At 35.5% G+C, this 15,694-nt stretch overlaps 1 protein-coding gene across 2 annotated transcripts in view; it reads right to left on the reverse strand.

Annotated features, from left to right (window-relative positions):
- Positions 3,434-15,694, reverse strand: part of KLHL28 (kelch like family member 28) — a 35,150-nt gene continuing 22,889 nt past the window's right edge. The window contains exons 3-5 of one of the 2 annotated variants that reach the window (XM_021101177.1): positions 11,944-12,387; positions 9,999-10,207; positions 3,434-8,227 (exon numbers count right to left, since the gene is read on the reverse strand). In XM_021101177.1, the coding sequence (XP_020956836.1) occupies positions 8,064-8,227; positions 9,999-10,207; positions 11,944-12,387 (817 nt within the window). In that variant the 3' untranslated portion in view covers positions 3,434-8,063. The remainder of the gene's footprint in view (positions 8,228-9,998; positions 10,208-11,943; positions 12,388-15,694) is intronic. The other variant, XM_001926290.5, reaches the window with a different exon arrangement.

Below are 15,694 nucleotides of genomic sequence, written 5' to 3' on the forward strand. Positions count from 1 at the left end.
AATGTAAAAACACAACAAAGCTTGAATTTGATAACTGAACTGTGGTTATATAAGAGAATGAATACCCTTATTCCTAGGATATATGTGCTTAAGAATTAGGGATGGGAGTTCCTGTCATGGCGCAGCAGAAGTGAATCCAACTAGTAACCATGAAGTTGAGGGTTCAATCCCTGGCCTCGCTCAGTGAGTTAAGGATCTGGTGTTGCCGTGACCCATGGTGTAAGTCACAGATGCGGCTCAGATCTGGCGTTGCTGTGGCTGTGGCATAGGCTGGGAGCTACAGCTCAGATTAGACCCCTAGCCTGGGAACCTCCACATGCCACGTGCGGCCCTAAAAAGACAAAAAGACAAAAAAAAAAAAAAAAGGAATTAAGGGATAAAAAGACATAATGTATGTAACTTACTTTCAAATGGCCTGAAAATAATGAAAGGATAATAAAACAAATGTGGCAAAATGTCAAAAATTGGTGAACCTTGAAAAATGTACAAAAATTTTAGGTATTATTCTTACAACTTTCAAAGTTTGTCGTTATTTAAAATTACGTCAGGAGTTCCCATCGTGGCGCAGTGGCTAAGGAATCCAACTAGGAACCATAAGGTTGCGGGGTCGATCCATGGCCTTGCTCAGTAGGTTAACAATCCGGCGTTGCCGTGAGCTGTGGTGTAGGTCGCAGACGTGGCTCAGATCCTGCGTGGCTCTGGCGTAGGCTGGCAGCTACAACTCCGATTAGACCCCTAGCCTGAGAACCTCCATATGCCGCAGGAGCGGCCCAAGAAATGGCAAAAAGACAAAAAAAAAAAAAAATTACGTCAAAATAAGTCTTTAAAAGCAAAGAGGCTTTCAAAAGAACTTAATGGAGGTATCCATTTAAGATTATTGATTGAGGGAGTTGTGGTAACGAATCTGTCTAGTATTCATGAGAATGCAGGTTCAATCCCTGGCCTCGCTCAATGGGTTAAGGATCCAGTATTGCTGTGAGCTGTGGTTGAGGTAGCAGACTCAGCTCAGAACCTATGTTGCTGTGGCTGTGGTGTAGGCCAGCAGCTGCAGCTGCTTCAGCCCCTAGCCTGGGAACTTTCATATGCCTAAAAAAAAAAAAAAAGATTGAAATGCATATATCCAAACAAATATTTTAAAAATTACCATTTTACAATGCAATGTAATAAGGGATCCAGCGGTAATCACCCATAGCTGCAAAAACCATCAGGTGAGGGTTTGATGGGGAACTCGATAACGAAGAAATCAGGTTGACAACCACTGAACCCAAACTGTGATTAATATTAGCATCGCTAAAAGTGGGATAACCAGACATAATATACCTCAGATGCAGCAGAACAGGAAGTGTATGCAGCATAAACTATGCTTGCCCCCCTCCCAAAAGACCTAAATTTTATCAAGCCTCTACAGGCAACTATCAGTTGTTTTATAGAAAATTTGCAGAATAGGACAAGTTAAACAATACACAAAAAAAGCAATCAGCCAAACCTAGAATGTGGGACAATCTTCTAGATGAACAATTTTATTTATTAACAAGGAAATGACATGAAGAGGGGGAAGAAGGTAGTGACTGGTAAAGATTAAAAGGTACTTGGGGATGTAACAGTCAAATGCAATGTATAAACCTTTTTCAGATCCTGATTCAAACAACAGGAAAAAAATTGTGAGATAATAAGGGAAACTTGAAAACAAACCTGCTAAATATTACAAAAGTAATACATTTAAATGCAATTATACAAGTGCAGTTTATAGAATGAAATTTTCAACTGCTCTTATCACTTAGAGATTCAGCCTCAATTATTTACCAGTCATGTTATATTACGTTTTTTGCATTCTCTTTAAAATATTCCAGCATAAAGAATAGGTGAATAGACAAGGAGAAAGTAGGATTAACAAAATGTGTTTAATTGTTGAAGCTGAGTGATGGGTACATGAAATCCCATTTCTATTAAAAGCGGGGGGGGGCCTGGAAGACAAATCAAAACCCACTCAAACTGTTCTAATAACACAGAACTCAATTTCATTCCTAGCCTTAAGGCTTTGGACTCCTCACTGTAAGAGCTTTTTGTACTCCACTATGAGTCTATTACCAACTCTTACAATCCACTCATCACATGGTCTTTTTTTTCCTTTTTGGCTTCCCTACAGTATATGGAGTTCCCAGGCCAAGGATCAGATTGGACCCACAGTTGTGACCTAAACCACAGTGCGGCACCATGGGGCCAGGGATGGAACCTGTCCCAGTGCTTGCAAGAGGCTGTCAATCCCGTTGCGCCACAGCAGGAACTCCTGCTCTTTCAAATGAGTCGAAACTTCACTCCCATTACTGCACTGGCCCTAAAGAAGAGAACCATCTAGTAATTTCAGAAAGAACATAGGAGGCACTGCTAGAGCTCTGCCAGAGTAGCATTCTTCTCTTCTCCCTCCCTGAAGAAAAACAACCAAGCTTAACTTTCTATTATTTAGGCAGAATGCAGGAAATGGCTTGTTGCTCCTTTACACCTTCTGCCATGTCTTATACTAAGCTCTTATTAATCTACTGACAGATTTTACAATGACTTCTGGATAACGTGAAAAGCAGAAATTTAAAAGCATCAAGAAGTCTTAATTCTAATATTTTAACATGTATTCACAAAACACATATGTACATATGTCATCTATAATACTTTACATACTTCAGGATATATTTGGTAAGTTTCCATTTCAACTCTAGAAGTTTCCCTCAAATGCAAGTGAGGGATGGTTAGCTGGCACTCCAACTCTGAAACCCATGCTCAAGGCAGCTACAAATACTTTGTTTATCAATAATATGATAAAAAAAAATCCAGTGTTTTGCTAATTAGTAATATTAAATGTCAGGGACATTTAATTAGGAAGAGCGGCTCCTAGCTTAATATGACTTACAAAGTTGTTCTTACTGGTGAAATTAAAGAGTTTAAAGATACGTGGATTGTCTACAAACATGAGGTATTTCCAATACTTGTACGGACAGTTATCTGCATCCATTCAAGCCTGTAGTTTACAGCTCTTATAGACAGTACCTGGGATGCAAGCCTAAAGAAGGAGGATGGCTGGATACCACTCGCTAGCCATAAAAATCACAGAACCCTCTGGAATGTTGCCTTGTCTGCCTCAAGTAAACCCCCCTTAGAAGGCTAGTTCATGAATCTAAAAAGGTAGAAAGCTGGGACTGCAATGATCTTACCAACTGAACTCTTTTGTGCCTGCTTTGTTAACTAATGTTTCTTTAATAAGTATATAAATATGTGGCAGAATTTAATCTAAGACATGTTTTCACTGTAACCCGGTAATGAGGATGTAAAAGAGTGGCTATCCCACATCTCAACTAGCCACTACCTACCCAAAAGAATCTAAGAGATGGATGAGCATGACAAAGTTAGCTTGGGTCAGTTCAAACACTGAACACATATAAAGTCTTGTTTTTCAAATTTATTTTAAATATTTCACATTAAATCAAATTGAACCATAGTCATAACAGAGCATTACCACAAAAGTACACATAAAGAACTTTTAAAACAAAAGACAAAAGAATGCAACCTTCAACAAGTTAAATGCCACTTTACTATGTAAACAGAAATAAAATAAAACCCTGATGCTAAAAAGGTATATACTCAGAGGTAAAATACACATACAAAAAAAAAGAAACAAAACACTTAAACATTAACATAATCCACAACTAGATCACATTCTTTGCAACAGAGTACAGCTCTTAGTACTCTACATCTACAAAATTTCAGAATCCTGTTAAAATCTAAACCATTTCTGGTTTATGATACAGCACAATTCATAAGGCAAAAATGTAGGCATTATCATCCAGTTCTTTAATTTCTCTTGTTTTTAAGGCAAACTTGGAACTTTTTGCTTAGTATTTTAAAATAAATGGGACCTACACATGATAACTTGATGAAATTAACAATAAATTATCTCTAGTTAAATATGTATAATATAAAAAGACATGGATAACAGTTTTTTTCTCTGCAGAGATGTAAACTGGATTTTTGATTCCATATTCACACCAGTAAGAAAACTTGTAAACCTATATATAATATTTTAAACTTATTGTATTAGTCACTCTTTTCAAATGCATATCAACACTGAATCGATATACTGTATGTGAAAATCCAATATATACCCAGTCACAGAGTAACTGTCTCTAATTAAATCATGTCTAATTAAAGTGCTGTTTTACAAAGAAAAAAAAGGTTAAGAAGTAGAACTGGATGTTAACTTGACATGTGACATTTTTATAAGTTCTTAACTTTTAGACTATAGAGGTTATAGAGGTTGTCACAAGTTTATTGAACTTGAAGCAGTATATTTATTGTAGAATCTGATTTTCCTGAAAATGAGCACTTAGGTGACAATACCAGAAATCCAACACCAAAACTGAAAACAAACAAGATTATATTTACATGTACATCCTTTGATGTTAGCCAGAGCCTTAGTAACATAGTAAATATTTTTTTAAGTTTCTATAATTGTTTTTCTATTAGAAAATATATAATCCAATTCTAGGAAAGTTGGAATTCTGGAAATACTAGAATTTTTTTAAAAAATAATTCTCTTCTGTCAATAAAACCTAATTAGACACTAAAGGACACAAATGTTTATAACATAAATTGGATCTCCAATCACTTCCTATGATGCTGGAAATAAGGAATTAGATTCACACTTTACCATAATAGTTATTTGGATACAGGTCTCCCTCACTATATTTTATGCTTTGAGTGAGAAGACTATATCTTATTTATATTCCTAGCCCCCATAGCATCTAGCACAGCATCTCATATATACAGGAGACCGTCCGTATTTGTCAAGGTGTCAAAATAATTTTTCAAAACCTAATGCCATTCTATTACTTGATACCACATCCTATAATGTAATATTTATTCATATTTAGAACAGTATTAGCAATAATATATGGACCTTATATAACTATCTTTGGGCTACATTTAAAAATCATTTAAGTTCTCTTACTATATTCAACAAATAGTAAATAGCTAAACATTCCTAACAGATTAAGTCTTCATAACATAATTAAAGAAGGCAATTATCTTCTAACTGATTAATTTCTATTTCCCACTGTTACTTTTTTCCAAAATAGTTCTGGGTAATCTTAAATAGATTTCTCCTTGCCTGAGCCATATAAAATTATTCCTAATATCCTTAACCCTGGGAATTTATAATCAAACATTTTAATCCTTTTTAACATAAGAAATGTGGCTTTAAGTTTACAATTTGTCAGCCAAGTGTTCATGATGAAACTTCTCACAAATCTCTGTGAGAAGGCTCTATTTATTGTAAAGTTATTAGTTGTCAGGTCACAATATCTCTGGTTGTTATGCGCAGTAAGTAGATTTAGCAAACCTAAAATAAATATTTCTAAATTTGGATTTTTTTTCTCTTCTCTTTACAGGTTTTCATCATTTGTTCTGTAGTACATGGCTCTTACTATTGCTCAAGATGTTTCATATTTAGTCTTCACCAAGATCAAATTTAGATTTTTCTAGAACAATGATCAACTCATGCCTTTGGTCTAATTTACCTAATGAGTATATATTTTATGCTAATTTGATAACTGGGATGATATGTGAGTAAAACATTAAAACAGAGTTCCCGCTGTGGCACAACGGGATCGGCGGCATCTCAACAGCTCCAGGATGCAGGTTTGATCCCTGGTCTGGCACAATGGGTTAAAGAATCTGGCATTGCCACAGCTATAGCGTAAACTGCAACTGTGGCTTGGATCTGATCCCTGGGCCAGGAACTCCATATGCCGTGGGCAGCCGAAAAACAAAAAAAATTAAAATTAAAATGTATACATAGTAGGTATCTGCTTATGCTTAAAATAAATTTCTATTGTCTTTCAAATTTCCTTATCTTCCAGGGAGAGGGGATTAAAATAGTCTAACAGGATATATTTAACAATTAGATTGATATAAATGAAAGAAAATTGAGTTGAGGATTTAAAATTATTTATGTGATGGAATTTATTTTAAATTGCATTCTTTAAATAAAGTCTATGCCAATCACAATAGTGCACCTTGTTTCTATTCAACAGATTTATTCAAATCAATTAAAAAGTTATTGCTATATATCATTATGTTATTCAAACAAGCAACATAGAAAATATTCAGCCCGTCAATTTTATTAGTAGCTCCTGGTAAGTTAATTAGAAAGAGACTAAAAATCACTTGCAAGGTTTTTATAATCTGTGCAAATATTCATAAGCATGAAACTACTTATACGATTAAAGATGAGTTTATATAGTTTTGTAGTATATATTTAAATCTACAAGTGGCAGTTTATGGAAGAACAAGGAAAACTGCAAATTGCCTGGCTATAAATAGTTTTCAAGAAATAACATATATGTTAACAAATGAACCTATGTTTTGTAATTACAAATGGCTTCTTAATATTCAGAACATTATGGCACTTAAGAATGTATTATGAATTTTTTCTTAGGAAAAAAATATACATTAGTTTTGCAGAGACTATAAAGAATGGGCAGTTTAAAAAAAAAAAGAAAGAAAAAATGAAGGAAAGAAAAACAAAATGACTTCAGTACCAAAAATACAAGTACCGCTATCCTAGAAAATGCAAAGTAATGTATTCAAAACTAACAGACATTTACTCAAACATGCTAAAACAAAATAGGTTAACCAGTTCTTTTAAATAAGCTATCATTTGACTACAGCAAACAATTTTGCTTTAAAAGATCATTTCTTTAGTCAAAGTAAAACTGAATTTAGAACCGTTACTCAAGTAAACATCAAGTTCCAGTTTTCCTCAATAACTTTAAAATATTCAGTTACCTAAGAAATGTACAAAGTAATGCATAACTGCCTAGTGCTTTATATTTAATGCATATATTTCTTTAAGAAGGGCATATAACATCTAGCACAAGAAGAAAAAAGATTTAAAAAATGTATCTTCCTTTAAATCACTTTTCAGGAACCATGAAATCCATAACATAGGCCATTTGAATGATTTTTGGATGTTAATATTAGTATAATCACTAACATTTTTAATAAGCACAAATTAATCAAGCCAGTAAAAATAAAAAATACTATCAAAACATGTCATGCATACCTTAACATCCAAAGAACATTGTTAGAGCCTTGTTAGAGATCTACAGGTAGCACCATTTTTATATCTGAACACTTTGAGAGCGCAAACAGAAGTCTTAGAAAACTAAACTATAAGGATACATGAAAAAAATAAACGTGCACTAAGGGTAGTATTAAACATCTGTCAAATATTTACATCAACACTGCAAAGCTTGCTGTACTACTAAAAACCCTGAAACTGATATGTTTAACTCTTTCTATCCCATGCTTAGCATAGCATAGATGGGTTAACTAAATTCATCCAGCATTAACCTGCCCATATGAAAAAGGCATACACAGTAAATATCTGATTTCTTAAAATAGGACCCCAAATAGCATGATAATAAATGCATTTATCTTGCAAACTTATTACACCCTCAGCCCTAAAGCCATTTAGCAGGGAAAATATCCAGGTGCCTTACTATGGTGTGTAATTTACAACCCTTAAAAGTACCTGCAGTGGGGGGGGGGGAGCAGCCCTTTGTTTAAAATGTAAGCATATGAATTTACATCTAACAGACCTTATCAGCATTCTGTCCAGGCACTCAATATAACTCCAGCATCTAAGCATTTCTCATCCTGGTAAATCATGGTGTATGACAAGGAAAAGGAAGAGAGTTATTTTTTTTTTTTTTAAGCAGCAAGGTTTTCTCTACATGTACACACATAAACATAAAACTATTCTATCCCAGTATTAGAAAAAAAAAGTGCACAATTCAATTGGCAAGTTCTTTTTTTTTTTTTTTGATTATTATACCGTGTAATCAAGAGCAACCAAAGCTACTTGTCAGTTCAAAGTAACCAGCAAATCTTTGAGTCTTCATGCCATTTCAAGTTAAAGAGAAAGCAATGTAGCTATTGGGCTTCAGAGAATTGGGTATCCTTTCATGCGACACAAAGTTCATCACTACACTATTTCCACAAGTCCACACTTGTCAAAGTGCAGTTAATCCAAAATTGCAGCGACAGTATATCATGCCAGCTGAATCCAGCCATGTATCTGAGATAGGGTCGTATTTCTGCACGGTATTCAGATAGGAAGACCCTGAGTGACCACCAACTACATAAAGGTAGTTATCAATTACTGCAGCACCAACTCCTAGAAAAGGTGGGTAAAAATAGGGGAAAAAATGTTAACCATGAAGCAGACTTTATACTAAAGGTACATTTGTATTTTAATGTTTCCTTAAAATACATTTCAACAATCTATTATTATTGTCCAAGCAATACAGTAGTATGTGCTTACTGGAAAAAAAAGTTCCTTAGTATAAAAGAGCTAAAGTCTTCATCTTTTTTTCCCAACCCTACTCTCCACCAAAGTTAAATTTTATTAAGAATGTAGTATATATCTTTCCATATGCTTCTCAATTTATTTACATTTTTCAAGAAATAATTCACGGAAATTCCCTGATGACTTAGTGGGTTAAGGCTGCCACTGCTGTGGTGCAGGGGTTTGATCTCTGGCCTGGGAACTTTTGCATGCTGCAGGTGTGGCCAAAAAAAAAAAAATCATTTTTATCATGTTCTCAAATACACTGAAATTGTATATGTATACTGAACTATATAATTTATGCTTTAAAAATTCTACTTTATATAGTATTATATATATAGGTCTAACATGAACAAGGCTGGACAAAATTTTTACATTCTCATTGTTTTATGGCCTTCCCTCTCATGGGTACCAGAGAAACTAATTATACTAAACAACTAAAACAGTCCAATCCATTTGTCCTTCCAGTTTCCTTTGTATGTTTATTTTTCATAAGTTTCTTTAATCATAAATGCAAGGAATACTCCTAAAGCATTTCCATCAGTAACTTAAAACCTTCTTCTTAAAATAATGTAATTTGAGTTTGGGTTCAAGGATTTCTTCTTTTTCTCGAAGATGTATTTTTTTTTTCTATGAAACTAGAAAATCCAACCCTTTCTAGATCAACATCTCTTAAGAAGAGCACGTGAAAGTGAACACACAGACTACTGATGTATAATAAACAAAACAGAACCACCTAAGGATGCTGTGTGTGTGCGTGGATGTGTGTGTGTGTGTTTAACACATAAAACGACGACTTTTGTTACATGGACAAAAAGTTTCTATATGATACATTTTATTATGACCATTTCTTTTTATTTCTTTTTTTTTTTTCCAGGGCCTCACCTTCAGCATATGCAAGTTCCCAGGTTAGGGGTCAAACAGGAGCTGTAGTGCCATCCCACGCCACAGCCACAGCAACGCTAAATCTGAGCCCCATACCTACACCACAGCTCACAGCAACACTGGATCCTTAACCCACTGAGCAGGGCCAGGGATCCCATGTCCTCACGGATCCTAGCCAGGTTTGTTACTGCTGAGCCACAACAGGAATTCCTACCAGCATTCTTTTTTTTTCTTTTTTGTCTTTTTGCCTTTTCTAGGGCCGATCCTGTGGCATATGGAGGTTCCCAGGCTAGGGGTCTAATCAGAGCTTTTGCTGCTGGCCTACGCCAGAGCCACAGCAACGCGGGATCCGAGCCGCGTCTGCAAGCTACACCACAGCTCACGGCAACACTGGATCCTTAACCCACTGAGCAAGGCCAGGAATTGAACCTGCAACCTCATGGTTCCTAGTTGGAGTCGTTAACCACCGCGCCACGACGGGAACTCCCCTATCAGCATTCTTAAAATGTGTTCTCCAAGTTTAGAAAACGATAATATGCACATTGGCATACTGAAATCACATTAAGAAATCTACATAGATTTGTCTAATCTAGTTGTATGTCACAAAAAGAATTTTCTAGACCGGTAAAACTCTTACATTCCAAGAAACTACTATTTCAAGTACATCACTATACAAAATTTTGTCCTAGGTGTTTAGAAATTATTATATTATTACCTGTTCTGGGTTCTTTCATTGGTCTACACACAGTCCACTGATTTTGATGAGGGTCATATCTTTCAATGCTTGACAAATGTGAAACACCATTATGGCCACCCACCACAAAAATAAAGCCTAGCATGACACCCACACCAAAGTGAATCCTTTTATCTGCCATAGATGCAACCATCTCCCAGGAGTCCTTACTTGGATCATAACGCTCCACACTGCAAATATTCACAAAACAAAGAATTAATTCACATATCCTTTGTACCACTCTTCCTACTAATATAACTAAAACCCACCAGAGTTTTAAAAGCGCAAATGGACAGATATAAAACAAGAGTAGTTTGTCCCAAATGTTTAGGTTTTACTGATAGAATTGCAAGGATAAAAGCTTACCTGGTAGACTGGTGCAATAATAGCTATATCCTACTCCATTATGCTGTACAAGCAGCAAAGTGTATTATGGGCATAGGGCATCTAGAGTCAGAAAATCTGAGTTCAGGTATATTAACAATGCACACCTAGAGCTAAATAAACCCTAGCCCTACCACTTTGGATTTGTGTACTCCTGGATAAGTCATTTCCTCTCACCTGCAAACACAGGGATAATGCAATGATTCATTTAAGAATAAAGTCAAATGAATATGCAAGTGAAAGGACTCTGAAAATAACAAACGTTATTTATAAATATAAATGTTTCCTAAAGATACTAAGGATCTTCCACACGGCTAAGGAAAAGGGAAGATGAAGAGAAAGAAAGAAAAGGAATTTTTTTCTTACAGGTGAACTCATGGTGCAAAACAAACACTACAGATTTCATGACACAAACTGGCTAATCATAATAATCTGAGTGATTTAGGAGAATTCAAAGATTTAAGTCCAGTCAGTATTCCAGAGCACCTTTGGCTTTTCCAAGCTGCACTGCAGAAATCCAAATCAAATCAGAATTTCCAAAAAGCCTCCCTGGAAAATCCCAGAAGGCCTTTAAACCTATGCTTTGCCCTGACAAGAGTCCAGTGATAAACTGTAGCAAACTTAAACTTCAAAAGCATTACTTCAAAATTAAAACTTATTTAACCTTTTATCTTATTCATTTCTGCTAACAGCTTTTCAAAAAATAGAAATGCATGTCTTGGCCCCCTAAAATGCTTTTCCTTCAACTAAAGAAGCAATAAAAAGGGGAAATACTTCAGCCTACACAGAAATAAAAATTTATAGACAAAATGCTGTTGTGTCATTACTTTCTCAGTCTGTTAACAAACCCACCTTATACTCTTTCGTTAAAATACAATCAATAAAATACATATCACTATTAGAGATAAAAATCTTTGGAACATCAACTTTCAACAAAGGTTCAGAATTAAGATTAATTTTCCATAAAAGCAGTCACTTAATGCTTTTGTTTTTCTCAGTTATATTTCTCCTTTATTCAGAGGATATGACAAAATACAGAAATCTCAATTTTAAACTCCAGCATAGCTCAGATAAATGATACATGTATCATAGAATAAGAATCCATGACGGAATATTTAAGTAAGGATTAAAGTTTATGATGCATATTGTGTAAGCATATAAATTACATATTTCACTTTTTACTCTAAGCAATACAATAATAGATCATTCACACACACTCACACACAGACAGACACATAACCACCCAAAATCTAAAGTTGTCTAACTTTATCTTATTTTCAGATTTCTGAATTTTAAAATCTAAAGCATTTATACTGAATGAATGTAAAATTTAATAAGAAGGATTTGATTTTTAGGTTTATATTAAATCCCCATGTAAAACAATTACAATTATACCAGTAGAACAGATAAAGTTTCCCAAATGACTATCAATATTACTTTAAAAAGGGAAGGTTAGTCATATGCACAAATTGTTTAAAATCCAGAAATCAATGTTAATGATACTTTTAAAAATCTGCAACCATATACAGCATAAGTTAAATACCTGTTCATGTGGGCAGGACCATACCCACCAATGGCATATATCATTCCATCCAACACAGCTGCGGCAAAACAACTTCTTGTTGTAGTCATTGGTGCTACAGGTTGCCATTTTCTTATTTTGGGAATATATTTCTCTACAGATTGTAAATAAGACTGTCCATCATAACCACCTAATGCATAAAGTTCTCCTGCAAGTACTGCTACTCCAAGGGTACTTCGGCTCTCACTCATTCTCTCCAGGGAAGTCCAGGTATTTGTATCAGGATTCCAGCATTCTACTGAATTTTCATGTTTTCTGATAGTGATGCCAGGACGCACGTTAGTTTCAATACCACCTATAACATACACTTTTTGGTCTAAAACACATATTCCAAATTCATAGCGAGGAATGTTTAGGGGTGCCAAACCAATCCAAGAGTCATTCTGAGGAAAGTACATCTCCACACTAAAGAATAAGCAGAAAAAATTAAATTTGAAAAATCAATATGGCCCATAAACAGTATCTGGTAAAACTGAAGAGTCACATATGCTGGCTCAGCAATTTCATTCCTGTGTATTCACTCCACTGAATGCCTATTACAGCCAGTTTTGCAAAAGGACACAAATACAGAAATGTTCACAGCAGCATAATACAATTATCTATCAAAAGGAGAATGGATAAGCAAGATATGGACGATTACTCTATAACTAAGGAATTCCATTCCTAGATATGCACCCAAGAGAAAGGCACACATATGTATATGTACAACAATATCCGTAGTAGCATTATTTGTAATAGTCAAAACTGGGAACAATCTAAAACTTTTATCAACCATAAAATAGATAAATGAACTGTGCATATTGTGTAAGAAAATGCTATACAGCAATGAGAGTAAAACAAACTACAGGAAATAGGAATGAATCTTACACATAAAACATTGAGGGAAAGAAGCCAATTCAAAGGAATATGTTCTATATAGTCTCATTTGCATCAAGTTCAAAAACATTTCTTACTTTCTAGTAAGAAATAAGGGTAGTGGTTACCTTTGGGGAGGACAGGGAAGGGACCTCAAGGGTGGTTTCTGGTCATGTTCTTTTTTTGAAATGGTTTACAATGTTTACTTTGTAATAATACATTGAGCTGTACACTTGGGATGAAAAAAATTTGCAAGTGGCTATGAGGAGCAAGAAAAGCACTTAACCCAACCTTTAGGACCTGTAATACATAAGGTATGGGAAAAAACAAAACAGTTTTGAGAGGGCTTTAGCAAAACAGTATCCTTAAGCATCAGCTATACTTCATTAGAACAAGAAGTTGAGGATAAAGGGAATTTTTCTTATGATAGAATGTGAGTCTAGAAGACATGGCAGAGAGATGTGAGGAATCCAAAAAAGAAAATGATACATACACACAGGGAGTTTGCACCCACAGCATATGGAAGTTCCCAGGCTAGGGATCAAATCAGAACTACAGCTGCTGGCCACAGCCACAGCCATAGCAGTTCAGGAACCAAGCTGTGTCTGCGACTTAACACCACAGCGCACAGCAATGCCGGATACTTAACCCACTGAGTGAGGCCAGGGATGGAACTAGCATGGATCCTAACTGGGTTCATTAACCACGGAGCTACAAAGGGAACTCCAAGGATGGGATCTGTCTTAAACTTCTGCTCCTCTCCTTCCTCCTTCAGCAAATCTAGACACATACTCCAGTCCTGGGGCATGAAGAGTCCTTCCTCCTATTCAAAACCTTCTCCCTTGCTTTTGATATCATCCTTTTTCTATTTCCTCTAAAACCTTGCTCCATCAATGACCAGTCCTCTGTCTACATCTTCACCCTACCTGTCTTTACTGGCATCAGACAATAAATAAATATATTCAAGCCTCTCCAAAAACAAAACAAAAACTTCCCCTGACATTATCAGTTTCTACCCTATCTCTCTCCTTCTTATCGCCACCAAGTTTCTTATGAGAATAGCCTTCATAGGAGTTCCCATTGTGGCACAGTGGAAACGAATCTGACTAGGAACCATGAAGTTGCGGGTTTGATCCCTGGTCTCGCTCAGTGGGTTAAGGTTCCAGTGTTGTCATGAGCTGTGGTGTACATTGCAGATGTGGCTTGGATCTAATGTGGCTGTGGCTGTGGCATAGGCTGGCAGCTGTAGCTCTGATTCAACTCCTAGCCTGGGAACCTCCATATCCTGCGGATACAGCCCTAAAAAAAAAAGAAAAAAGAAAAAAGAAAAGTCTTCACAATCTATTTCCTTACCTTTTTACACACTGCTCAACTCACTGTAATCTATCTACATCATTACTATAACTCTGCTGAAATTAGTCAACCAAAAGTCACTGATGATCCCCATTATTGCCAAGTCTAGCAGCCACCTTTCTTTCCATCATTACTATCTGGACCTTTCCACTGCATTTTACATTGTTAATCACACTACTTCTCTCTTTACATATTTAAATTCCTTGGCTTTCATTACACAATTCTCTCTTGATTCTCCTATCTCTAAGATTGTTCCTACTGCTATCATCTTGAATATTAATGTTCCCCAGAGGTTCATTTATAAATCAATCCTTCTTCCTTTCTCACTGGGCAGAAAGGAGGGACAATTAAACCAGTCAAGAGGTCCAGAAGATGATGTAGTTTGAATGTATACTTCTCAATTATACTATATGCTGATAAGTTCCAAATTTCCAGCCCGATCTCTTAAGCTTTGCAATCATATCCAGATAGCAGAAGAACATCCTTCACGTGGATATTTTATAAAGACTTTAAATTCAATATGTCTACAGAGTTCTCTGGGGGTCTACTGGTGAGTATTTGGCACTTTAACCACTGCGGCCCAGGTTTGATCCCTGGTCTGAAACCTGAAATCTCATATCAAGTTGCTGAATGTCATGGCCCAAAAATAAATAAATAAATAAATAAATAAATAAAATAATTATGTCCAAAACTAAACACATCGTTTTCCCCTTTAAAATGGGCTCCCCTTTCCTCTCTTGGTATATGACCATCCATCAAATATCTAACCAAGAAAGCCCACTCATCTTTAATTCTTCCCTCTCACTTATCCCCATATTCATCTAACCAAATTCTGTCAATTTGCTCTCTTAAAACATTTCTGAAATTAATGCCCCATTCTCTATCTTTACTACTTCTACTCTAATTTAGGACCTTATAAATCTCTTGCCTATACTTCTACAATAACCTCTTTCTTAATTCCTCTGATACTAACCCTTGCTCCCCTAGCCTTCTCCACAATGCAGCCAAGGATGACCTAATATATAAATCTGATAATTTCACTACTCCCCTTAAAAAATTTTTTTCAACCCACATAATAAAAATCCTCTCTTCATCATGAGATACCTTCTTTGACTTGGCCACAATAATCACTGCATGTCACCTGCTGGTTGGAACTTCATACTTTGGAAAACCAAAGAGTTTTTACTTTCCTCCATACCTATACCCTATCATACCATTAAGTCTTTGTGTCCTTTCTGTGACATTCACACCATTTTTCACTTGGCTCTTTGCTCAGCTTTTGACATTGAGCTTGGACCTTAATTTTTTCCACAATATCTTCCTTAAATTCCTCCAAATGGGATAAATGTTTCTCCTTAATACTTCCACAGAATATTTTTATAGAATTAAATTGAATTATTATTCAGGTTGATTCCAATTTTTCCATAGTTTCAAATAATACTGCAATAAACTGCTTTTGCAAATGACATTTACATTTTTTATGATAGATTCTAAGATGAAAAAT

Source organism: Sus scrofa, chromosome 1 (genome assembly GCF_000003025.6).
Source record: "Sus scrofa isolate TJ Tabasco breed Duroc chromosome 1, Sscrofa11.1, whole genome shotgun sequence".
NCBI classification, from domain to species: Eukaryota; Metazoa; Chordata; class Mammalia; order Artiodactyla; family Suidae; genus Sus; species Sus scrofa.